This window comes from Poecilia formosa, unplaced genomic scaffold (genome assembly GCF_000485575.1).
Source record: "Poecilia formosa unplaced genomic scaffold, Poecilia_formosa-5.1.2 Scaffold43, whole genome shotgun sequence".
Classification (NCBI taxonomy): domain Eukaryota; kingdom Metazoa; phylum Chordata; class Actinopteri; order Cyprinodontiformes; family Poeciliidae; genus Poecilia; species Poecilia formosa.
The window spans coordinates 1417136-1442716 of NW_006799982.1; the positions used below are offsets into that span (position 1 = coordinate 1417136).

General features: G+C 39.0%; 1 protein-coding gene across 7 annotated transcripts in view; it reads right to left on the minus strand.

Moving 5' to 3' along the window:
* Positions 1-12760: 12760 nt before the first annotated feature.
* The window catches only part of grin2bb (glutamate receptor, ionotropic, N-methyl D-aspartate 2B, genome duplicate b), a 122151-nt gene continuing 109330 nt past the window's right edge, over positions 12761-25581 (minus strand). For 5 of the 7 annotated variants that reach the window (XM_016671291.1, XM_016671289.1, XM_007551665.2 and 2 more), the window contains 2 exons: positions 22437-22675; positions 12761-19077 (listed from right to left, as the gene is read on the minus strand). In XM_016671291.1, the coding sequence (XP_016526777.1) occupies positions 16696-19077; positions 22437-22675 (2621 nt within the window). In that variant the 3' untranslated portion in view covers positions 12761-16695. The remainder of the gene's footprint in view (positions 19078-22436; positions 22676-25581) is intronic. The other 2 variants (XM_016671293.1, XM_016671292.1) reach the window with 2 other exon arrangements.

A 25581-nucleotide genomic window follows, 5' to 3' on the forward strand; every position in this document is an offset into this window, starting at 1 on the left:
ATCAGCCTGCAGCTGAGTGATATAGTTTAAATTTAGATTAAATTAGATGCCCAGGTCACTCTTGCAAAAAGAAGCTACTATTTTCCATATGTCTAATAAAACAGCAGTTAGATTATATTAAGCTGATCCCAGCTTTGGAGAAAATATTGTCAGCAGCACATGCTTAAAGTAAATCAGACATTAGTGAAAAGAAACTGTACTCTACTATATTACTACAGAACTTTCATCACTTCGCACAGCAAAATTAAAGCCTCTTACTTCAACTGCAACTGAAAAAAGGTGATGAATACAAGGAGAGAAGAGTGAGAGGCAAATCAGGAAAATGGGGATCTGTAACACATCTGGCAGCAGCTGTATAGCAGAGTATGTGTGTGTGTGTGTGTGTGTGTGTGTGTGTGTGTGTGTGTATGTGTGCGTGCGTGCGTGCGTGTGTGTGAGAAAGAGGGAGAGTCAGAGGTGGGCGTGTGCGGAGGTCTAAAGATACCACAGCTCTCAAAGCCACTACACTTATAGACGTACTTCAAGGTGTACTCAGATAAACAAGACTGTCTTCATAACACCTCTGTGGGCCAAGGGAGACGAGACGAGAGCATCAGAGTGGATCGCAGGCGGATCACTGACAGAGAGGAGAGAAAGTCTTACAGTCTCATCATCATTGCTTACAACTGTGAGTATTCCATCATTTTTTCCAAAACAGCTTCCAGTTTCCTCCTCCCCCCCCTGGATTCTTACGTAAGTTTATAAAAAGTTTCAAATTTCCAAGCCACAAACTTTAACCACAGCAGCAGAAGATAACTTCCCCTGTCTTCTGTTTTTCCTGCGAGTTTCAAATTAGTATTATTCAACAGCAAAATAATGAGTCACCGGTTAATTATTGTCTTTGGTGGGACCAGAGTGTGCTACGGATGGAAGCTGTTTGATTTTAGCTTTTAGTTGTCGTCCTGCTCAGTCGCCTGCCTGTAACCTGTTTCTTGTTTTTCCACTGTCAAACATGGAAATTAAAAAGTTTTTTTTAGTGTGTGTGTATGCGTGTGTGTGTGTGTGTCAAATTAGAGCAGAACAGACAAACAGACTAAATATTTATAAAATATGAGCCTAGTCATAAAGTCTAATTCAAGTGATTGGGGACAGACAAATATGTTGATTCAACTTGATCAAAGCCAAGTGTCACAAGTATCTTTGGTGTTTCATTCTGTTTGTTCCTCAGTATGATTTCTTCCTCTGTCATATGGAGCAGCTTTTAGCTGTTAGTTTAATGAAGTATAAAAAAAACCTTGCAAAAGTTTTCATTTCACTTGATCTTTTTTTTTTTTTCCTTTGGCAATTTACCACAATAAAACCACAAACATTTGAGATATTGTGTATCTTTTTAATAGATATTTACAGTGTAGCTATGTGGAGGGAAAAGGATAAATGCTGTGTCCACGTGTTTTGGATTTATGTCTGGACTTTGATTCGGTCACACATTAATGTGTTTGATTGTTTCCTTTAACTGTGATCAGTTTTCTGTTCCTGTTGAAGAAAAGCAACCCCATCATGGCTCGTCCACCATGACATACTGTCAAAGCTTTCTGTCATGCATATGTCATGTGTGTTGCACGGTGACAGATGTAGACAACTTTACATGGATGCGCAAAGGCGTGCCAAGAGATCTGGCCGGAGTGACAGTGCTGTCTTATGAGGTTTCTGTTTCATCATGTGCTTGTTGAGAAATGTTTTGAGAGGCTGTCAAAAACAAAATTTCTCTTTTATGTATTCTGCTTTCGAATAACTTATTTTAATTATAAAAATCTCCTTTTACAGAGTGTAGGTGTATTTTTCATAGCTGTGCTTTTGCACTCACTCTATGCTGTCATGACATGCACATATTGCTTGCAGAGGTAGTTACTGATTTGGAAAAAAAATATACATTTAGGAGTAATTTTACTGCACAGTACTTTTTTCCTTTGTTTGACTATTTCTGGATCTTCTCACTGTCATGGGTGAATTCACCGAATGAAGAAAGTCATGTTCTAACAACAAATGCACCACACTCAGAATTATGTTAAAGTGAGACCTCTTTTTTATACACAAGCTTTGTTGTTTTAATTATACTTGTCTATCTGTTGTGCCTGTTGTGCTGTGATATTGATCCTGTATCAGCAACGGTAAAAACTTCTTTACTAGTGTTCTCTGACAAACCTCTGAGGCTTGAGCAAAAACTCACTCCACACTTTTCAAATTTTTGTGCATAAGAATCTTGACAAGCATTCATCATTGCCCTTCTGCTTTAAACTTACGCATTACTTTGTGTCTTGTTTTTTTCCACATTATGTCCAAATACAATACAGCTGCTTTTGGTTGTAACAGGACAAAATCTGGAAAAGTTTAAGGGCGCATGATTACTTTTACAAGGCGCTGTAGTTTCATGTCTGCATTTTGAGAATTTTAGCACCACCACCACCACCACCACGTTGAAATTGGTTACATTGTAAAACACAATTTAAATTAGGAAAATTGTTACTTTTTCTTGGACCAAGGTGACTTCCGCCTGACATCAGTTCCACATTTTGGATCCTCATCAAACCTACAGCGGATGATCAAATGCCAAACACACTCGTCAGCCAAATTTAACAGCAATGAAGCTGCCAAACAGAAAAACAAAGAAAATACATCCCAGAAACGTTTAAATCTTAACTTGGTGAATAATTCAGATCGGGTTTCAAGGTGTTGCTCTTGTCCCCAATGTTAGGCTGCCAAAGAAAAAAAAATTACACAAAATATTTGGGTCACAGAGAATTATTTTTGTCTTTAATTTAAATCGGCAAGAGAAACTATTATCTGAACAAGAAATTACCTCCTCATTTCTTTTGCAAACTAACAACTGAATTTGGAAAACAAAACTCATTGGTTAAAAATATGAATGCAAGGCATAAATAGTTTCTGCGATAGTTTTGTATTTAAAACTATTATTTTAATTGGAGAAAATTGTTCACCAGTTTGAGCCAAAATCATAAACGGAAGGCCCTGAAAATAGCATTATTATTAAACAACAGTTTATCGTCTCATCAATTACTTTTTCCTCCTGTGGAAAATTTTCTGTGAAGTCTATTCACCTCTCTTACCTAACAAATTAGATCATACGTTTTGGACAAATATTAGTACTGCATGTTTGAATTGCAATAATTACCAACCTTCACTTAGGGTCAAGCATGCCTCGGTAGTGAGCTAGCAGTCATGCGAATAAATGCTAAGGCTGGCACATATGACTTGAGATGATTGAAATCTGATTCTGCAAACTAACTCAATAAAGGAAGTCAGGCATTTGTGGTTGAGATTACATCAGTAGCTTTTTATAATATGCTGGATGTCTGAAAGAGGAAAAAGCGGAATACGATAAGAGCAGATTAACATCGAGTTGCTTCAATCTTGAAAGTGAAAGTTAGAAGAATCTTCCTTATTTAGATGGGAGAGTCCACTGGCACACTATAGATGTAAGACTTGCTAGCCTGCACGTCCCATTATCTGATTTTCCATTTTCCAAGTTAAGATTAAAGGTAAAATATTTCTTTATTTTGCTTCACTAAAAGGCTGCGTGAGATATTTTATTCCCCCATTCATGTCAATACTTAACAGAACTGCTTGAGTCTCGTGCTTGACAGTTCTGTGATTTTATAATTTTTCTCTCTAATGTGTTTTATTGCCTCATGCAATAAAAAACCCCTAAAAGATTATCGTTTATTTTCAGCAAAAGGCCACATAAAGCTTTGTTCTTTTCTTTGTATCCGTCTTTTCAAAAGACAGCATCTGTCTCCTGGACATGGCCCCTTTCTCTGTGTTCATGGTGTTGACGTTGGTTGCCACAGCAACGGAGGCCCGAGCAGGCAGTGAGGAGAATGAGTTGGATTACGGGTACTGGAACTACAGAGAAGGAGGTATAAATTTATGACTTTCAGAGTCCGTAAATCACAGAGCAACTAAATGAAATGCAGCAAAGTGTCCAGATGAGATCTTTGATATATTCAGACATGAATGGAAACCTGATGGTGTCCTGCTCTGGTTTCAGCTGACAGCGTTGACGTGGCCTCGGTGCGCAGCGTGACCAGAGTTTTGGATGCCTGGGGGAAACACATATTCAGGGAGATAAAGACTTTACTGCACTCTGAGCCCAGCGCTCTGCTGCCGGACTACTCCAGGTAAATTTTAAAACAGGGGCGCCTCAAGAAGGTTTTTGACAGGGTGGCAAGATGGGGGTCCCGCACACACCGAACTTAACCCTCAGGAGGTTAAGTTGCTTTCATCATATTTCAGGCTGTTTGAAAAATTATAGTGTGGTGTGAACTTGTTCTCCGCCACATGAGGAGGTGTAGAAATACGTTCAACTGTGGCTGTATCTTGACATTTTTGCCTATCAGTCTATACTGAATAGTTCAAGCTCAATCTGACCATTTGTGAAAATATATTCAGAAGTCATGGCACAAATTCTGGACTTGGTCTGAACATGTATATTCTTTGATACAAATCTTTCCATTGTAGCTGTGGCTGCATGTTTAGGGCTGCCGTCTTGCTAGAAGCTAAACTTTGGTCCTAGGTTCAAGTCTTTTACTGTCTGAAATGTTTTCTCCCAGAATTTCTCTGAATTTAGCTCAATCCATCTTCAAATCACCTCTGACCAGCCTCCTTTTTCTCATGATGGTGCCACCACCACCCTGTTTTACAATTAGAGGGGACGTAATGTCACAAAGTTACACATCAGCCAAGCAAAGGGGAAGATTCAGAAGTAAATAGAGTTTATAAGTGTCATTTACATAAAAAAATATTATGCTAGATCCTATTTAAACACTATCTGGAGCTGCACCAAATTAAATCCCCGCCCTGTTTCCAATTTTTATTCTTTGACTATAACTTTGAGTATTTCACACTCTGATGTGTAGCAGAGTACCAAACTCTATTACACATTAATGTGTCAGCCTGCATTGTCACCATTTGGAGCAACTGAGCACAAAAACTCTTTAGCAGCTGAACAAGACAAAAAGGGGAATACAAATGATTTCACTTTCTTACAGCAACAGCAGTTTCCAAATGCTGAGTCTTGTTAAAAGGAAGTGATGCAACGCAGCAGTAAAGCTGCCTCAAGCTCAGGGCTTTTTTAAATATGTGGCTTGGACGAAATTTGAAACTAACAGATGTTTCCCCAAGAAATAAACAAAAGCACGCCTCATTTTTAAATATTTAAGATGTTATTTGAGGCCAAATTTAGAAGAACTGTTCAAAACAAAAACTCTTTTGATGGCACGGGGACACAGTGGCAACATTACAGAAAAACAGCACTGCATTTTCTTGGTATTAACTCCCAGCTAACCTTTTCAAATTCTTTAATATATTTTATTTTTGGAATGGGCAAGTTCAAATCAGGAGATGTTTTAAAAGTAGAATTAAAAGAATAGGTTCCACATTTTCACTCTGACACAAAGATCTAGGACTGTAGATGTTTTTAGTCTTTCATGGGCTCCTTCTACTTTGTTTCCATGGATCCACATGTTTTTGTTTTCCTGAAGCTTTTCCAAATGAATCATTTTGTGGTTTTCTTTGAACTTTAGCTGCTTTTACCTCAAAGTCAGTCAGTCCAACACCTGACTGTTTTCAGATGAACATTTTAATTGTTTTTTTTTCTTTTAACTCTTTCTTTTGAATTATTCAGCCATACGATACTCCTGAATTTATTGGCTGACTTTGAGATTAAATCATAAAATAAACCAAAAAAAATAATAAAAATAAGGAGTATTACATAAACATGCAAGTAGCAGTTAATGTTTTTCTCCCTGGTTAGAAAGGCGCTTTATGTGTGACACTGCACCTCCACTGCTCTTCCTGCAGGGTGCGCCCTCTGTCCGAGTCTCTTAACGACCTCTTTAGGGAAGTCTCCCTGCTGCGCCATCGCATCACCGAACTCTCTCATCGCCTAGCAACGCTGGAGCCCTACCTCCGTCGCCACGGTTACCGCGGGGATGACATGGCGGAGGCGGGAGGCGGCAAAAGGGCTCAGATTCTTCATGGGGAGGCCACCACACTCGCCCGGTACGCCCCTGAGAGCAGAATGACTGCGAGAGGGAACAGGGTGATGAGGAGGAAGCGAGTGAGGGTGGTCAGGAACAGAGGTGCTGGTTCAGAGTGAGGGACAGAAGACTGGACCGAGGGAGGAAAGTTGCATATAATGAACTGTGGAGTCTTTTTATGTGAAAGTATATGTGCAACACACTCAAATGCAATCCTGAGATTATGAGTTGTCATTGTGTGACTCGATAAACTCTTTAAAGCTCAATAATACTCTGTTTGTTTTAGTTTGCTGTATTCCAACAAGTTCCAGTGGCCGGGAATGTGATTTCACAGCTCCTTTGTTCACAAATGTGATCAAAACAAACACTTAATTTTCCTACTGAAGGACATTCAGGATATTTGATAACTAAAATACCCAAAGATCAATAAGCTACAGTTGAAAGACTGATCTGCCATTTTCTTGCTCTATGGTTGCCATAGACAGATAGGATACCTGCCTACCTACTGGTGTTATTTTTCAACTTTTACGGTTATCCTCAATATTATTTTGAGTGTATCAAATCTGTAATATCTGCTCTAAGCATGTCTGTCTTTGCTTCTTTTGAGAGTGTTTTTTGTCTTGTTTTACATTTTTGTATTTTAAAAATTAAATCAATTAAATGAATGTATGGATGGATACAATCAAATAGCTTCTGTCCTGTTTGTTTCGCTTAGACAACAAAGATATAATGAAAAGTAGAATTCTGTCACAGTTTTCTCTGAAATATTTTTGCAAATAAACTCAATGTATTCATTTTATGTTGACTTGTAGTTTTTCTGCAAATAAAAATGGTAGAGTAATTCATCTAATCAAAATGGTCTTAATCTGTTTTCACTATTTCCAGAAGAGTGGGTGTTTTCTGATGATGGAGAGCAAAGAAAAATCATTACCAGCACTACGAACCTGTTATTATTTTTGTCAACTATGTACATAGAAGTTATGTCAAATGTTAATTATATGTCGGTGATTTTTTTAATCCTTTGGAGCCAGGATGTTAATTACGTTCTACAGTTTTCAATTAAAAACAAAAACACAGTTTTCATAAAATATAGTTTTGGTAATTCTAGCTGAATTAAAACAAGAGAACAGTCTAATTTAACCTCAGACGTTGAGGAAAAAAAGGGTGTGTCTTCTCATTCGTTCAGTGAATGTAAGCTCTTGGTTTTAACTATATTACTACTTGTTTTGTCCCAATTTTCCTAAAATGTTACGATGTGTTTTTATATTATGCACTTTGAGGGTCAGTAAAGGCAGATGAAACGCAGCAGAGAGATAATCTATCAACTGGCATCTCTCATTAAATTGATACTAAGTGTTTCACTTCTCAACATGATTTCCTTAAAGAATAAGGTGACATTTTATTCCACACATCATGGAACAGGCCATGAAAAGATCCTCAGGGGATGAGCTGATATAAATCTTCAGTCATCTGTTTGAATCGAGTCACAGACTCCTTCTGAGGATTGAAGCGTTTTCAGATCTGGCTTCTTCTTGTCCCCCTTTCAGGTTTTTAAAAGAAATAAAAGATATATAATAAATGAACAAGAGGTGGAGATGTTAGAAAATAAAAAAGGAGCCATTATTGGTAATTCCTATCATTTAGAACAGCAACTTTAGGGTTGAATATTGGTGCATTACTATGGAAGGTCAAAAGTGCCACAATTCAGTATCACAAATGAAACAACAGATTATCTTTAAGTTGTGTCACTAAATATTCAAAATAAACAAATACAAGATGTTTCACACTTAAAGCAGATTAGATTTAAAATTAGGTAGTTGTTTTTATTTATTTTTTTATAAGGGAATGAAAAATATCTCTCAAACAAAATAACAACAAAAATCTCAGCATAAAATCAGATACTAGGGTCAAAGATAAAAACATAAAAATGATTTAGACCCTGCTGTGGCAGAGGCAGGGACCTGTCTGAGGAGCAGCTAGATTTAAGTAGACTGGGAACACTGGGCTCAGGTGTTCCCAGTTAGCAGCTGATTCAAGACCACTCCCACTTCAGCTGAGAAACAGGCAAACATGAAGACAGGGAAAAACAGCTGTCAGATGACATATTTATTTATTTAAAATGTTATTTCATTAAAGACTTGCATACATAATTATTGAATAATTCAGATGATTAAATTGTGGCACTTTTGCCCTGATTATACCGACATTTTAACAGATGGCAAAATAGTCCCAACCGGCTTGGTCTTTGTGAAATTCTTATGAGACCTTTGACCTTTCACTCTTAACCATCCAGCACCAAACAACAGCTCAGCTCCACAATCCGACGATGTTGTTTCTGCCACAGGGTGTCAGCCCTCACCTGCTGCTGTGCTCAGATCTGACAGTAAGTCCTCATCCTTTTATGAGGACTTACTGTCAAAGTCAGAAGTGACCCTTCTGGTGCATTATCTTCTAACATAATTTTAATATTCTCTGTCTTCACGGCGATGCCGTGTGCTTCTGTGTGCAAGTTTGTGGGCACAGGAGTTGAAGTTTACACTTTCATTAAAACTTCGCCAAGTGTTTCTACAGCAACAAGCTGCTCTCCTGCAGACTGTCACCCTCTCCGCCGTGAGGCCTGGTCCTCAACCTTCTTCCTTTGCCGTTTCGGCTTCTTCTTTCATACTGTAAGCTGTATATCCCGCCCACCCTCCTCCAGACCCTCCTCTACTCACTCACTCCTTCCTCCATGCTGCTCGGTGTGGGCGTTAAGCTCAGGCTGTTCTTTCCATTTCGGTACTGTATTGTCAATGCATTGTTGCATACGATCCAGTGAGGATGTTGCGGGAATACTGTATAACTCTCTCTCTCGCTGCCTGTCTCTCTTTCTTCATCCCTTCTCCCTCCCGTCCCTGGGAAAAAGAGCCAGTTGCTAGGTAACAGTTAATTGTCAAGAAGTAGTTACATGTGTTTCGCTGCATCCCGAGCTTGTTGGGTTTCGCGTAGGAGCCGAACAAGTGAGCAAAATAAACTGTTTTCCTTCCATCCTTTGAGAAGAAGATGAAAGTTTCGAGACGGATCAAAACAGCTTTCCTCCAGCACCCCACCTTGTTCTATGTCACCACCCAGGACTGCAGATGTTAAGGAGTCTCCCACCCAATCTCTGTGCAAGGCATTGGTACTTTTTATCCAACCTGCTGGTTTCTTTAAATAACTCCTGTTGCTGGACAAGGCTTTCACAGTGAAGGGCGAGTCTGAGGAGTGAGCGAGGTTTGGGAGCTTTGATCTGTGCTTCTCGGCTTGCATCACTTTCCTTCTCCCTCAACAGATCGACTAGCTCGCTCTGTTTTTTTTTTTTTTTTCCTCAGGTGTTTTTACCCAAACCCTTTCTTGTCCGTTGTCGGAAAGCCTTCCAAGAAGAGAGTCCAGGTTAGTGTAGCAGACAGAGGGAAGCAAATGAAACATTAAAAAAGCAAAAGATAACAGCTAATATTTCTAATCCACAGATGGTGAAAATTTTACTAAAACCCTTTTTATCTCATTCCTCACAGAAAGTGTAAAATAGAAATTTAAGCAAACAATTGAGTTTGTGCAAAGTAATTGAAGACATTCTTTTTTTCTACTCGTTATCTTTTAGATTTATTTATTCAAACTAAATGTTAGATACGAATTTTCAGTAAAAATCTATAACAAATTAGTTACAAATTCTTAATAAATCAGTTTTTAAACATTTAACGTGACCAATGTCTTACAAAATAGTAAATCTGAACCACTGTATGCGATGTCTCTTAGTGTTTATAAAGCAATGGTCATTTTACATACAAGCTCAAATAGAAATAAAAGTCACTTACACTTTGGGTAAATTTCAACAAGCTTCTGGTATCAAACCTCTGTTCTTGTTAGAATTAGTTAAGCTAATGTAAATTAGCCAGTTTCCTAGCACAGGCCCACCCTTTGAAGCATAGTGGATAGATCTGAATATGGTTGAGGTCAGCGCTTAAGGTCGACCAATCAGGAAGTTTAGTGTTAGCCTTCCTAAAGTTTTGATGTTTATGGTCACCTAAATGTGGCAAATGTTTCACTTTGAGACGAGGGGATTAGTTAATGTACTGTATTCAAAATCCACCAAGGCTCAAGCCATTCTTTGGATCCTGCTGGAACACCAGTGTCAACAGTGGAATAGATCTGACATAAGATTTACTTTGAAGGGTTTGCTCCAACATTAGCACAATTAAAAGCTTGAAGCTGCATACACAAGAAGCCAAATGCTTCTTCAGGAAAGAGTGTTGCTCAGAACAGACACACTTTGAACTGTTTGGCTACAGCAATCACCAACATGTTTAGAGGAGTCAAGACAAGGCCTATTTTCTAGGCCCAAGAAAACTGTGTTTGCATGGTGGTGGCAGCACCATGCTAAGGGTCTTTGCTTTTACTCTGTTAAAAGTGGATGGAATAATAAAAAAGTAAGATTACATCCAAAAATTTTAACTTTAGCTCAAAGCAACAATTATTATTTTTTGTTTGTTTTTTGTGTTTGTTTTTTTTTGTGTTTTTTTTTTTTTTTTTTATCTAGACACAGCAAACCCAACAACAACAACAAGAAAAAAAAACAGTGTTTGGGGTAGATCAAGCTTCTGGAAAGATATTGAAAATTTACGAGATGTGGGAGACCATGAAACATCTCGAATGATGTCAACCATATCTGGTGAAAAGAGTGGTCAAATTCAGCCAGAATATTGGGAAATATCCTATGGTTTTTCTGCAGTTCGCTGAAGGACTTTTATCTAAGTAATAGTGGGGTACATGTATATATTTGAGGTTATATTGATACTTTTAGCCTTAAAGAAAATCCACCATGAATTTAAACATTAGCATCCGACTCTTCCCTGTAAGAAAACATTGCAAAAATCATTCCATCACAAGAAAAACAGTTCAATAAATCCTTCCAATCCCAATATAGGTCTGATTTTATATAAACTGCTCCAGAACTGTAAGTGAACTGCAAACATTTTTTACAGTATTTTCTGTTAAAAAAAAAAAAAAAAAAAAAAAAAAATATATATATATATATATATATATATATATATATATATATGTAATTTTACAAAACCACATAAACATTTCATTTCACAGTTTCACAGTATGAAAAATGGTACAAATAACATTTTGTTTGCAATTTACAAGTTATATGAAGGTTTTAACAATATTACACATGATCAAAACAGGATTAACAGCATCAGACAATGAAAAGGCGACTCAGTTGAGATTTCTTATTTTTTATTAATACTCAACACCTTTATTCCAAAGAGACAGAAGAATAATATTTCTCAGCACTTATTTTCACATTGACTGTGTTTAATCTCGTTTTCAATATTACTAAATATTCAATCAAATCTGAAATACTCTCTTCACACAAGTAATATCTCTCCATACAAAAGAATGCAAGGATGAACTAGAGTTTTCTTGTATGTACACTTTTCACAATCTGTACAGCTCAGGGATGAAGTTCGATCCTCTGCAGCAAAACACACACAAAAAAAACAAAGACTCTTCTTTTTTTAAGACAAAGAGGGGAAAATAGAACTGCTCTGTAAAAATGTCGATTGTGCTTTCTGTTTACCAATAAATGAAGGTCCTGAACTTTTTTTTTTCTTTGAGAAAAACATCCTTTTTTTTTAAAGATCAAATCAAGAACAAAATGAAAACACAGACCTTCACTCATTAAATATGTGCACTAAGTGTAATAATAAATCATTGCACAATTCCTGGCCTGAAGTCGTTACAAAAGCACTTTTGTTGAAGGGATGTTGACTAATCAAAGATTTATCCCAAATAGATGTACTCTGTTCATTTTTTTTTACAGTTATTATCAAAAGTTCATGAATGTGAGGTAAGATATTTACATCTCATTTTATTGTACATGTACAACAAACGGTGGTCTCACTCACTCTGCCTCTCTTCCATATGAGCACACACAGAGGTAATCAAGCGTATGTATTCAGGCACATACAATAACAAATAATGAGTTGTTTTTTTTCCTTTTTTTAAAAAAAGGGAGAAAAGCAAAAAAAAAAAAAAAAAAAAAAGAGTCACTTTCTTAGTGACAAAGAATCAAACCAAGACCTCAGCTTTCAAGAAAAGTATGAAACAGTCAAGAAAACTGGTATTGAAATCACCACAATATGACCTTTTTCATTAAAAAAAAAAAAAAAAACATTATTTTTTTTCCCCCCTATTAATTCAGCCATATTTTTTGTGCACTTCAGCATGAATTTCAGTCTTGGATTTGTGTTTTCTCTTGCAGAGAAATAAAGTCAAACACTCACACACATCTACAGGACTGCACGGATCATCGGCATCAGTGAAAGTGATGTGACTCCAAAAATTGTTTTTAAAAACACGCGTCACTTTTGGGTTAAAAGTCAAGGTTAAAAAAATGAAATAAGAAAAAGAAACACATACATGCAAACCCATACAAACACTAGAGACCTTAAGTATCATACATACTGACTTGTCAGCCAAAGAGAAGAAAAGTCTAGAAAGGTTCTGAGTGGGCTTTACAAGTTAATATCCATTCAATCACGTTGTGCTTGAATGATCTAGTGCGGGTAAAATGACTGAATATGCATGCTAAATGGCAAAAGGAGACTGAAAATATGTATTTATTTTTCTCTAATTGTCAGTAATTTGGCAATTGTAGATTTGGTAGGTGTCAAAATCCTAAAAGACTTAGCGGTTTTTTTTTTCTTTTATACAAAAAGTTTATATAACTCATTCTCATATTTTCCCCAAAACGTCAACAGATGACTTACTGAACAAAGGACTTTGGATTTGAAGCCAAAATTCATCCTTTCTCAAAGTCCAAATATGTGACAGCTTTACAGTTCAGCATAGGACGATTTAAGGCTATAGCTTTTTATATTTTGGTAGCTAAAACTATTGGACCCACAACTTTGAACAACCAGTGCATCTTTGTAGTTGTGGGGGTAATCTACTGCCCGTAGTTAATTCAGAAACTGATTATAGTTTGTTTTTTTTTTTTTATGAGTTTATTTGAAATAAAGACTGTAAAAAGCACAAAAACAGCGAGTCAGGCTCAGTCTAAAAGGTATCAAAATGTCTGTGCGAGCACTATATTTTAGTAAGCAAGTTGTTGTGATTTTTCCTTTTTGATTGTTTTTTCCTTCCAGTGGCATTGGACTGTAAAGCACTTCAATGCTTAATAGATAAAAACAGATCTTATCAGCATTTGGGTACGTTTTGGACAGTTCTTGCAAAGTTTTAGTTTAAGTCTACAGAGTTTCTAGTTAGATTGAAAAATGACTTTTTGCTATAGTATTTTTAAAATCTGGATACGTGTTTAAAAAATATGTATGGAGAAATATCCATCCATTCAGTCTCTGTTTTTTTTTTTTTTTTTTTTTTTTTTTTTTTTTTGCAGTTTTCCATATTTAATGCCTGATTCCAACAGGAATGACATAAATTCATAGTGAAGTTTTTTTTTTTTTAAAGCACTGAGAGCTCTGGGAGTTTGAGTCTGAAAGATTACATCTGAGCAAGGAAATAGAATATATACATAGATGGACTGCAAGTCCATCACAAGGCGTAACATTTTTGCACCTCTGATCGTACAGTAAAAACTTTTCTGCAACTTATTTTTGTATTCAATGTGTGTACAGTGATCTGCTGACCTCTGATAATGCTGCTAGCAACTTGTTTATTGGTTAGACGTTGTCCCTTTTAAGTAGATGTTTCTCAAATTAGAAAAGGAACTAAAACCTTAATGGATTCCATGCTGATTTGAAACGGACTGTCAGGCAGCTGTTTTGTTTCTTATAGTTTATGTCTACAGTACTGTCTGCTATAACAGAAAAAGTCCTTGTTTTCCCCCAGAAAGCTTACTGAGCTTTCTCTGTAAGCTTTCTGACTTTCTGACTCTTGTCTTCTGTGCAGCCTTGTATCACTTGTGTTAAAGGTGGCATCTTTACAGGACTTGCACTTTTCCTCTTACACGGCTTTTGAAATCCACTAGACCAAATTTATCAGACAATGTCCGATTTGTCCTCACACTAACTATGTAATCCAGTATAGAGTGGGTCAACAATTGTGTAACAGATGTTTTATTTCAACTAGAAATGACTCTAAGGTTAATTTAACACAACGGTAACTCTTACCCTTGTTTTTTACCCACTCATTGCCTGTTGTCCTAACCTAATTCCATGTTACAAGCCAATGCTTACCGGTTTATTTCTCCTGTGGTTAAATAACTGGTAAACAATACAAAAAGTATCAAAATAAAAAAATCACAAACCTGCTCAAACCTCACATAGCCTAATTGTTGTTTTTTTTTGAGGATTTTATTCTACACCACATTCCCATTGATTCTGTTTCTGATTCCAATTTTGGTCATAATTGGTGAAGCACAAGAAATTATGACCCCTGAATAAACCCAAATAAGTCACAGTCCTGATACCGACAATTAGACAATGTTAGACAAGAGCTGCTGCACAAAGTGACATGACCAGCCACCTGGCTTCTGTACGGTGGCCACAGTACTTCTGCAACCTCTGGCACTGAAGCCGCAAAAGAGTCTTAAAATAACTTATAATAACCTATTTTTCATATAATAAAGCTAATAAAAAAGGCTAATTGTAGTAGATTTTTAGTGCTTGAAAAACGTTTCTGTTTTTGTGTTTTGTTTGTTTTTTCCATTAGGCTTCACACTGAGTAAAACCTAAACACACATTTTAGATATTTTATATTAGAGCTCTTACAGAGAAATTGGAATGAGTCAAAATTGGTATTGGCGGGTAAAAGCATTATAAAAACCAGAGCCTAGAAGATGACAACAATTTGATTGTTTCATCTGCAAAAGTAAACACTTTGCAGACACCGACTGAGGGAACAGCTATGGTCTATTTTTTACCATTATCTTCAAGAATTGGGGAATAATAAAGCAGCCATTTTCTTAAAGAGTCAATGGTGTTGGAGTCCCCGTCTCCCAGCACAGGACAAATCATAATGTTTGCTCATGTGTTTTTCAATTACAGAACTTACATTTGGATCACTGCTTATACATACTTGACATTTAGGCAGCAATATGTTGCTCTTTTTTTAACTTGCAAACAAAACTATCTTATTCAATACTAGTTAGTAGACTTCAGAGGTGCTGAACGAGTCATTTTACTACATTCAGAAAGAACCAGAAGGACTGTTGTCTCACTCTTTCCAGCCTTTATTCCCATACTGGCATGTGGCTGTAGTAGCCTCATTATCTTTATGCACTCTGAAGTTGCAACGTGTCATTGCAACTTCTATGAGACACTGCAACTAAGTGTTTCAGATTTTACTTCAAATAAACGTGTAACAATATTTTTTTGCAATGTATAAAAACAATATGTAATGGTAGATATCTGTGGATTAGATTAGATTGGCGTTGGTAGTTTCTTGATCATTTCGTAAAAGGAGCTTGGGATCAATACATTATTTAAATAAAATAAGTCTCCCATAGTTATGTTAACTAAAGTGTTAAAAATAAAGGAATGTTGTAATATATTTCCTCTTGATCTAATGCCCATGGTGTCTTTCAATTTGTTCATTGCAAACTTAGTTTGATGGCACCAGATGAAACTAAAACTATAATATTGAACGGTTTTCTCGTGTGTCTTTGTTCCCAAAGCAGTTGACTGACTGCGAGAGGATCTTCCTATCAAAAGAAAATGGATAGAAAATCAGTGTAAGTCCCATTAAGGCACATCCAGCGCAAATTGAGAAACCCTTTTGGTACTGGCGAAGCAAGTAACAAAAACCGCAAATCAGTATGATGATGTTGCTTCTGCAGTTGCAAAATAAATAAATAAATAAAAAATCACAAATTTAAAAGTACATTTAATGCTCTCAGCTTATCATGCCTCTTACATACAATTCACTGCAGTCAAAGTAAGAAAAGTTAAAAAAGTAAAACATGAAGAATTTATAGGAAAGAAGATACAGAAAACCAACAAATATCGGTGAACTGGTTGCCCAGCCTCCTGTAATGTTGGCGAACTAAGAAAGAATTAAGATCTTACAAATATATAACATGAACTATTTAAATAAATCAAATAATGATAATAATAATAATAATAATAATAATATTATAAAACAATCCAAACTGATCATCATCATTAAACACTAGAATAATATTCAATAATATTATTAACATCATCAATACAATTATTGTTAGTTTACCCTGTTACTTCGGCAGAAGTGTAGATTTCTCATTCATGATTGTATATCCGTTGCTAAACAAAATGTTTGGACAGACTGCAGGAAGGAGGGAAAGACCGTAAGGATGTGAGGAGAGCAGAGACTGGAGAATTGATCTCACCTTTTCCCACTCCCTCCAACCCTCCCTTCCCTTCCCTTCCCTTCCCTTCAGATCACTCAAGCGTTGGAGCAGCACCAGAATCCTTTCGTCTCATTAAAAACTTCTCTCACTTTGAACTTTGCCAAACTTTATGTGGCAGAGGCCCCTGTGTTTTGTCCAGAACCTCTCCTTTTAGAAGACCGAGAACAACACACACACTGTTGTGTACCCTCATTCTCTTCACATAGAGAAGTCATTAGCTTTTGTCCTCTTCCACTCTTTTCTTCACCCACTTCATCTTCTCTATCTCTCCCTTTCTTCCTCTGACCAGTCTCAGACATCTGACTCAATGCTCGAGAGCTTTTCATAAACGTGTCCATTGGCACCATTGAAGGGTCTCTGTCCCTGTCCCAGACCTAACGTGTCCCTGCCTCCGGGCAGCAGTTTGTTGGCCCCGTGGTGGTTCCCCATGGGCCCTCCCACCCCACCCAGGCACAGCTCTTTGGGGTACCTTGTGGCCACATTGGACATCACCCCAGCTGTGGCGGACGCAGGCAAATAGGAAGTCGCTCCCATGGAGCCGCGGAAGTCCCCTCCTCCTCGGTTGTTGTTGAGAAGTTGCTGCTGCTGCGTCTGTGGCTTTTTGATGTAGTACGGTTTGGCACCGTGTAATAGACACTGGTCGTCACCGAAGGTTGGGATGAAGGGGTTCTGGTTCACCTTATCTGGGTAGAGAGATTTAGACAAGGAGTAAGTCCCAGCCCCTCTGTTACCACCACCACCACCACAGCCCCCTCCTCCCATCATATTTCTGTCTCTGTCCCTCAGGTCTCTCTCCCCCACTGAACGTCGATGCAACCCACCTTCTCCTCCACGGTACAAACTGAAGGAGGACCCTCCTGCTGCTCTATCCCCTCCTATTCCTCCAAACATGGGAGATTCCCTTTCACCCAAATACCTCTCAAACATGTGTGCATAGGGACTGGGGCCCTCCATGTAACGGTCTTTTTCTTTCAAACTCACACTTCGGGGCTGAACAAACTGCCCGCCAATACCTCCTCCAACCCCACCCATACGACCAGCTCCCTCTCTCTGCAGATCTACAAACGTATCGTAAGAGTGTTGCCTCCGTAACACCTTCCCACCTGGCCCTAGTTTCCTGCGCTGTGTCTGAGTCTGTGTCTGACTAGGTCCTATGCTGCTCTTCACACCACTAAAAATCATGTTGTTATCCTCACTGATGTTGTAAAGGTTGCTTGGCTGTATCTTGCAGGAGTCACAGCGTTTGCAGAGCGTAGCAGAGCTGGGGCGACTGCCACTCCCCCCAACTCCGCTAGCTGAGCACGTGCTGCCTCCTCCTCCACTGTGATGACACACAGTGTGGCAGTTACGACATTCCCAGTCACCCCCTGCTATACCTCCCCCTCCAAGGCCAGAAACTCCTTTCTCCCAGCAAGTATGAGCCTGTTGCCCTGCTGACATTCCACCAATCCCACCTTTGCACTCTGTTTTCTTCCCTTTACCTTTGAGGAAGTCTTCCACAGGCACTAAGCTTTTACAGATACCACCACCACTACCACCGCCTGCACCGCTTCCTCCACTTCCACCCTCTTGCTCCCACTTGGCCTTGCCCTCCTTGGAGCGGAACTGGTCCGCATAGAAATCCCTCAGGTTGTCTTTGTCTTTGCGGAATATGTAAGGTGAAGAATTACCCGTTCCTCCTCCCCTCTTCCGCTCCAGGGGAGGTGAGACCGGGCGGTGTGCCAGAGGCCCATGGGGGAAGTGGTGGTGGACGGTGTGGTGGTGGGGTCTCTTCCTGAAGGCGTTCAGCTCTATCTCGTCCTGCTCCCGTCTGACCTTCGCGGAGGCTGGCCTCTTTTTCAGGCTGTCCCTGTACTGCTTACGCCTCTTGGTGCTGCCCTCCAGGTTTCCATAGGTAACAGTGTGCGTGGAGATATCCGACACATCAGAGCGAATGTTCCCATCGTCACCCCCTGAGCCTCCCCCTCCCCCGCCACAGTACCTGTCGTGTCCCCCGATGAGCCCAGTGCTGGATGCTCCTCCTTTGAAAGAAAACCTCCCGTAAACATTGCTTCCTTTGAACCCACCCTGATTGGTATCTGCAGCGGTGTGGCCTGCAATCAAGTCAAATTTACTTGTATTCCTGTGAGTCATTGAGGGGCGGGGCTGGGTGGTGAAAATGGGCGCTACCCCTCCCCCCAAACTGTCAGCATCGAACATGCCACCTTCCAACGAGCTAGCGCTGCCTAAGCTACGCGGCCTATTGGGTGGGGGGCCGGACATACCCAGAGCCGAGGCCGGGTGGTGGTGCCGGTAATGATCCTGGTAGAGGTTGCTGTCCTTCAGGGGCAAGTTGCCAAAAGTCCTCTCCACCTCGCTGATATAATCACTGAACATGGGATCCTCTGGAAGATAGGGCGGAGCAGACTTACAATCCGCAGGGTGACCCACCAGGCTGTGCCGGTGCTTCTGGATATCATAGATGGCCGCTTCACGGCTACTGTGGCTATACTCTAGGGCTGCATGCGGAGAGCCATTGACGCCTGGGACTGCAGTCATGTCCTTAGCAGTTCGAAGTAACCGTAGGATGTTGGAGTGGGTGTTGTTCATGTTCTTCTTTATGGTAGAAGATGGTGAGTCAATGGTCGACTTGTTTTCCTCGATTTGTACCCCATGGATGCAGCTGTAGATACCCTGGAGAGTGAAAATTGAAGAAAAAGAGGGTAGAGAGAAAGACAGGGTGAGACAGACCATAGGGGGAAAAAGAGAGTGTGAGGCAAGGTATGAAAGGAAACAGTAAATAGTAAATAGACAGAACCAGAAAAGGTTTTAACAGGAAGAGAGAGAGAGCATCACAAACATCAGACGGAGGCAAACAGAAACAAGAGAAGTTAATGCATTGCCATCTTCTCTGTGACTATGAGTATGTTTACTCTATTAAACAGTTATAGGATCTAAGTTCATGAATGAATCATCTCTGGGGAACAATATGGACTGGCTCAGCCGCAGTCCAAGGCTCAGGGACATATAACAGACCAAGTATTCACTGGGCAGATCAGTGTCTTGATTGAAGCCACACAAGAAGCACTAAGCTTGTGGTTTTGACCACAAATCAATAGGATTAATCAATGTAATCTGAATTCACAGTACATCGCTGCTACACAAGAGTTCTGCATGTTCCCCTTCACTAAACTGTAAAATAAATCACTGCCAAGGAGCTCCTTTTAACCGTCTTTATATGTGAGAAACTGATTACTTAACGTCTGTATAAACAAATGGCACATAACATTATGACCACTGAACGAAACAACAGGATTTGCAAACCATTGGTGGGCTGGATACATTCAATGGCGACTAAACATTTTGCCTTCAAATTTGATCCTTCAGAAGGAGGAAAGATGAGGAAGTGTAAAAATGTAAAAGAGCTTTACAAGGGCCATATAATATGCCTAGAGGTCTGCAATGATCAGTGTCTATGAAAAACAGTCAAAGGAAGAAACAGTCGTGAACCAAAGACAGAGTAACGAAAAGGCATGTATAGTGTTAAAGACGATACACAGCCTTCCATGGACACAGCTTTACATTATGTCTGTTCTATTTTTCCAGTGCATAACGCACCAGGCCAGAAGACTGAACTAGTTCAAGAATGATTTTTAGGACCACAACAATTTTGAGGTATCAACTTGAATTCTGAAACCTCCACATCTTTATCCAATTGAGTGTCTGTGGGAACAAGTGAATATCGCCTTATAGGTTTTTAGAGAAGGCATCTTAAACTCCAATCCATTGCTGGTAAATGTTGCTGGTGTCCTGTAACAATTAGATGTGTAACTGGCTCACTCAATCAAACTCAAACAATTGATTAGAGCCCTGCCGGTGACCTAATTATTTAATTTGACTGTAACAGAGAGACATGTCTAAAAGCTGCTGGGAAACGGCCTTTTACGGCCTCGAGTTTGAGATGCCTAAATTAAAGGATTTGTTGCTAACATGCATGTGTGCAAGATACTACAACACACCTTCCAATGTCTAGTAGAGTCCACATCTCAAAAGGTTAGCCATTTTGGCAGTAGCAGGGGTCCCCAACACACTGCTAGGAAAGTGGTCATGATATTATGTCTGATAAATGTAATCTGCCATTGCCCAAAAAAAGTGTGTGTTTGGCTTTTGATGAATGGTGAAATGGTTAATTTGGTGTTGGGTCAAGCAAACATGTTCTTCAAATGCAGGCTGCGAGAATCTGGTCAAGGCGACAGTCAAATCTGAAAGGTTGACGACACACTGCCCACCAGCGAGTGCGCTGGCCAACGCTCCTCGAAGGTGTCGACTTGTCAGAAACAGTTTTTGTCTGTCTCTTAGTCACTTTCCACGTCACTGAGCTGCATTCATAATTGTTAACCATCAACCCTCTTTTCTCTCTTGGCTTGATCCCCCCCTTTGTATTTTTTTTTATCTTGCTTTCAGGGTGCATTGATGAGCGACAGCTGCTCCAATGGGGCTGTCTGTCTTTATCTCTTCATCTGCTGCTTCTCTGGCTGAAAGGTAACGGGACCGAGGTCGTGAGCACACTTCTATGTTGGTACTTCTCACCTCTTCCGTTTTTCTGTCACCGGCGTGATTGTTTATCACTTCTTCCACTACCTGATCTCTTTAACTCGGCCAGTGTCAATAGCTTTTCACTGCCGTGCTACTTGCTCATGCGTTCCAGTAAAACGAACTGCATTCAAACTATCGTAGATGTTTAATAATCTTAGATCGCTGCTTCAATCTTTAGCAAATGTGTCCTGAAACAACCGTAATAGGTTGCCCTTTCTGAACTGTGTCTTAGATTGAGAAGGAAGTAGTTCATCAAGCAAAATCAGTTTCTCATGTTTGTCAACGCAATCTCTGTCTGAGGTCCTTCACCTTAGTCAGTGTGGGTGTAAACTAAATGACATTATAATTAGAAAGGCCTTGCTTCTTAACACATAAATACTGGTGGCCTTTATTCCAGTAACTAGCTATGAATAATTTGCACAAAGCAATTCTCTGCCCCCTGAAAGGTAACATTATGCAAATCAAGCACAATAGAAGGATTATTTATTTGGATCTAATTTACTTGTGTGAACTTGACAAGGACTAAAATGTTTTCTTCTCTAAAGCTCCTTTTCGTCTCAGCTATCTATTCCACAATTCACTACTTTTCACCAAACACTTTGAGGCTGGACCTGAGATGCCTTCTTGTGACCTGTGTTAGGGCTGTGGTCTCACTGACTGCCGCAACGTCTGCTTTAGCGAAATAAACACAGGTGGGGCGTGGTTGGATTGTGACAGGCTAAAATGGATTATAGAGTTCGTAATTCGTCTTCATTTCCACTGACTGCTCTTACAGACACAGAGTTCTAAGGTAGCAAAGTGTGTATGTACCTCAATTTAGCATATATGTTGTGCTAGAAAGAAGTCTTCCCTACAACCCTACTTCAAGATGTGTCTAAAATCTTAAATCTCAAAATTATTCCCCCATAATGTCATACCAAACAGTTTAGAAAATCTAGCATTTAATTTGAGTAGATGAGACGAAGCCAAACTTTGTTTCTGCTTCACATCTGATCTTTTTCACACTCTGGATATTTATTATGCCTACCTTAACTATTTGGCGACACATTATAAAGTTTGTTTGTCTTTTCTATTTGTTAAGCACAATTATTTCTTCCCACTGAACATAAAAGTTTAATTTTTTTTTAATTCTTAATCTTGAGATCATGCCACTGCAGTAAAAACTTTAAGGCTTTTTTTTTTTTACATCTTTACCAGAAGTGCCAATACACCAGCTAACGTATTAACAGCAAATTCAGATTTTTAAATGGCTTTTTATGTGAAGTGAAGGATACATATTGTGTATTTTTAGCTGTCTAGACTAGTAAAAGCTACAGGTAAACCAGATGAGTCATCACATCCACCTGACCGACTTGATGCACTTCAACCAGCGCCGGTGGCTTCAAAACAGCCGGTCTTGTGATCTTTCTGTCAGGAGGACAAAGGTCAGAGCTAAAATAAAACCTGGGAGCACTCACTCTGCTGATGGAGAACGTGACCCCGGGCTTCCCTGAGCACACGCCCATGAAGCAGAAACGCAGCTGCCAGTAGAACAAATGTTCACAGATGAAGGTGATCAGTGACAGGACCATGGCAGCCCCGAGCATGTAGAAGACCCCCGCCATGTTGTCTACGTCCAGCTGGCTGCTCATCACCTCGTTCTTCTCGTTGTGACAGATTCCTGTCAGCCACAAGGCCTCGAACTCCTCCATGTCACCTGGAAATACAGTCACACAGGAATCGTCATGGGGGTCATGTGATCGACACATTTTATTCAGTTTGTCTCTTAAGTGAAGGAAGAAAGAACTGGACAACCAGTCAAATGGAACAAATGTCATTTTGAATTTCTATTTCTGAATGCCCAGAGGATCCTTACCATTAATAATCATTTTTGAAAGGCTTGAACATTTTGGTCAAGCCTTTCAGTAACCAGCAGATTTTGGTTACCGAGACCAAAATCTGCTGCGATTTTGGACTCGGTAACAGAGATCTTTACAAGGTCTGATTGATGTCTAGGGTAAAGTCTTTTTTTTTTCTCCCAAACCCCAATGATAGAATCTGAAAGAAATGCTACAAGCTCTGATATACATCATTATCCTTCAGCTTATTTTCACAAACGAACCTCTAAGATCGACATCTTTTGCTTCAGGTTCAATTAAATATGTGAAAAACAGTTTGTGAATCATTTTGAAAATGAATAAGGTAATAGTTTTTTACCCCATTAAAATTCTGAATGTGCACTTACAAAATAAAGCGCTTATTCACACAATCTACACCTTTGAACTTACTTTCACTGCTGATTGCATGAGAAAGATTGCTTATGATGAGGCATTGACTCTGAACTGAGTCCATAGTTCAGACTGAAAGTCTTCGACCGTCAAAGTATTTTTTTGCAATTTATGCATGACTTGAGTCATATCTATACGGCAAAGTATTTTTGTTGACATCCATTTTATAAAATAAATGAAAGCGAAATTAGAGATTTCAAATAAAACACAGGACGGGAATTAACTGGTTCGGCCTGCAGCAGGCTTAGACATAAAGAAATATTCTCTCCAAACAGATGCTTGCAGTTACGCCATCTGAACAATATGTCTTTGTTTTACGCCAAGCGATGTAAACCAAACACAAAAGGAGCTGACTACGCATTTCATAAACCAACAGTCCGTCAGAATTAAAATCCATTTGAATTACTCTCTTTTCTTGTACTATCCAGCTCATCCATCTCCACCAACAAACCCTTCTTTTTGTTCTTAATTTACATTTGCTCAGGTAAAATTGTTCTCAGGGTGTTGTTGTGAGGACGCTGCTAAAACCCCGCCCGTGCACACACAAACACGAAGCTCTCACCAAGACAAAAACGGGACGCGACAGATGTGAGCAAACATCGGTGAGTCTGATCTCCTAACCTGGATTGCTGCATGTATCCTGACGTCCAAACAACCCATATAAAGTAATGAGGTAATGTCAGAATAGTTAGCCTTATGTGAACAGCAAACAAAAAAAAATTAAGAAAGAGTAGTGCCCAAATGCATTTATTTATGTAACAAACATGTTGCATGCATGCACGCGACACAGTTTCAAACAATCTGTGTAAAAGTCTGAGTCAGTGTGACGCTAAGAGATCTAATCCATGGTGAATGTGTTCCCTGTGCTGACCTATTTATCCATCACACAGGACACAATGGAAAGTGATAGCACCTTGAAGGCCACCGTCTTTGAACGAGTGTGTGCGCGTCAGCATGCCGCTCCGCATGAGATGTGACAGGAAGTAAGCAGCAAGACATGAATGGTTTGCTGGATTCTCAGAGGGCAAAAGTTCACTTGTGGAACATTTGTTTCTTTTCTATTAAACTTCTCCTGAGAGACAACATTTTAAAATGCTGCCAAAACACCAGCTCATAGCACTTTTAAAAAGGGGTGGTATTATGACTTTTTTGAGCTGTATGCCATGTCATGAAGGTATTTCATTATTAAAAACATGCATAACAATTGCCACAATTGCAGCAACACCCCCCGCCCAAAAACAAACAAACAAAAAAAAACATCCTGGAGGGATTGATTAAGTCAAATAACATCTACAACAGAGAGCCAGAAAAGGTTTAGCTGAGTAAAGCCATCATGAGAAAGAAAATAGCAGGTACATAGCTGTGCCCTTTCTACACATGCTGTGTCAGTCTTTCACACATACAATTGTTCAACTACCTGGGCTGCCAGTTCAAAGAAACAACAACAATGGAGTCCATTTTGCTGCTGCTTCAGAGACAGGTAGACAAGAGTAACAAAGGACCAACAGGTCTATCTTTGACATAGGCAAATAAACATAACACAAGCGTGCCTGTTGTTGTATAAAATGGCTAGAACACAAAATGTTTTGTGTGACCTCAATTACAAATGTGTCTACATATTTTAATGAAAACAAAATATTACACAATTAAACGTTTGCCACTTGTGAAGGTAAATAGCCAAAGAAGATTAAGACCATACTGATAAGATTAGGAAAATCAAGAATGATGATTCAAACTTCTATATCACCAGTTAGATCATGGTTACAAGACTTTACCGTGTGTTTGTCACCCACTTCTTAGGCTTCTTTTTTTTATTACACATCCATTAATAACCCGTGGATTACTGAACACCAAGAAGTCAGGGAAAAATAAAACTACTGGTTGAAAACAAACTTTGTGTAATTTGATGCACCATGTATTTATAGTTCCACAAAAGAGGCTAAATTTTAGAAGTGTCTCACATTTGTGAGTTTAATGAAAGCAGGAATGAAATAATTGGGGGAATTAATTCATTCCTGAAGGAGAATCATCTTTATGACTCACTGCTAACAAATTTTAAAAAAGCCTATTTAATTAGTAGAGGGCAGTTTTGTGTCTTATTTTTGGAATAACTGACTGCAAAAATAACTTTCAAATAGGCAGACAGCTAGACAATGTGTGTTATTAGAAATAAGTTTACCCCAAAAATAATACTGCTTGTTTTTATTAGGACTATATTTTCATTTGAACTAGTAATGAAAACCTTAGATAAAGTACACATAAAGGTTAAGATTTCTAGCAGTGTGAGTGTGAGGGCTTTGACAGCTGTGATGTTGTGTATATATATATATATATA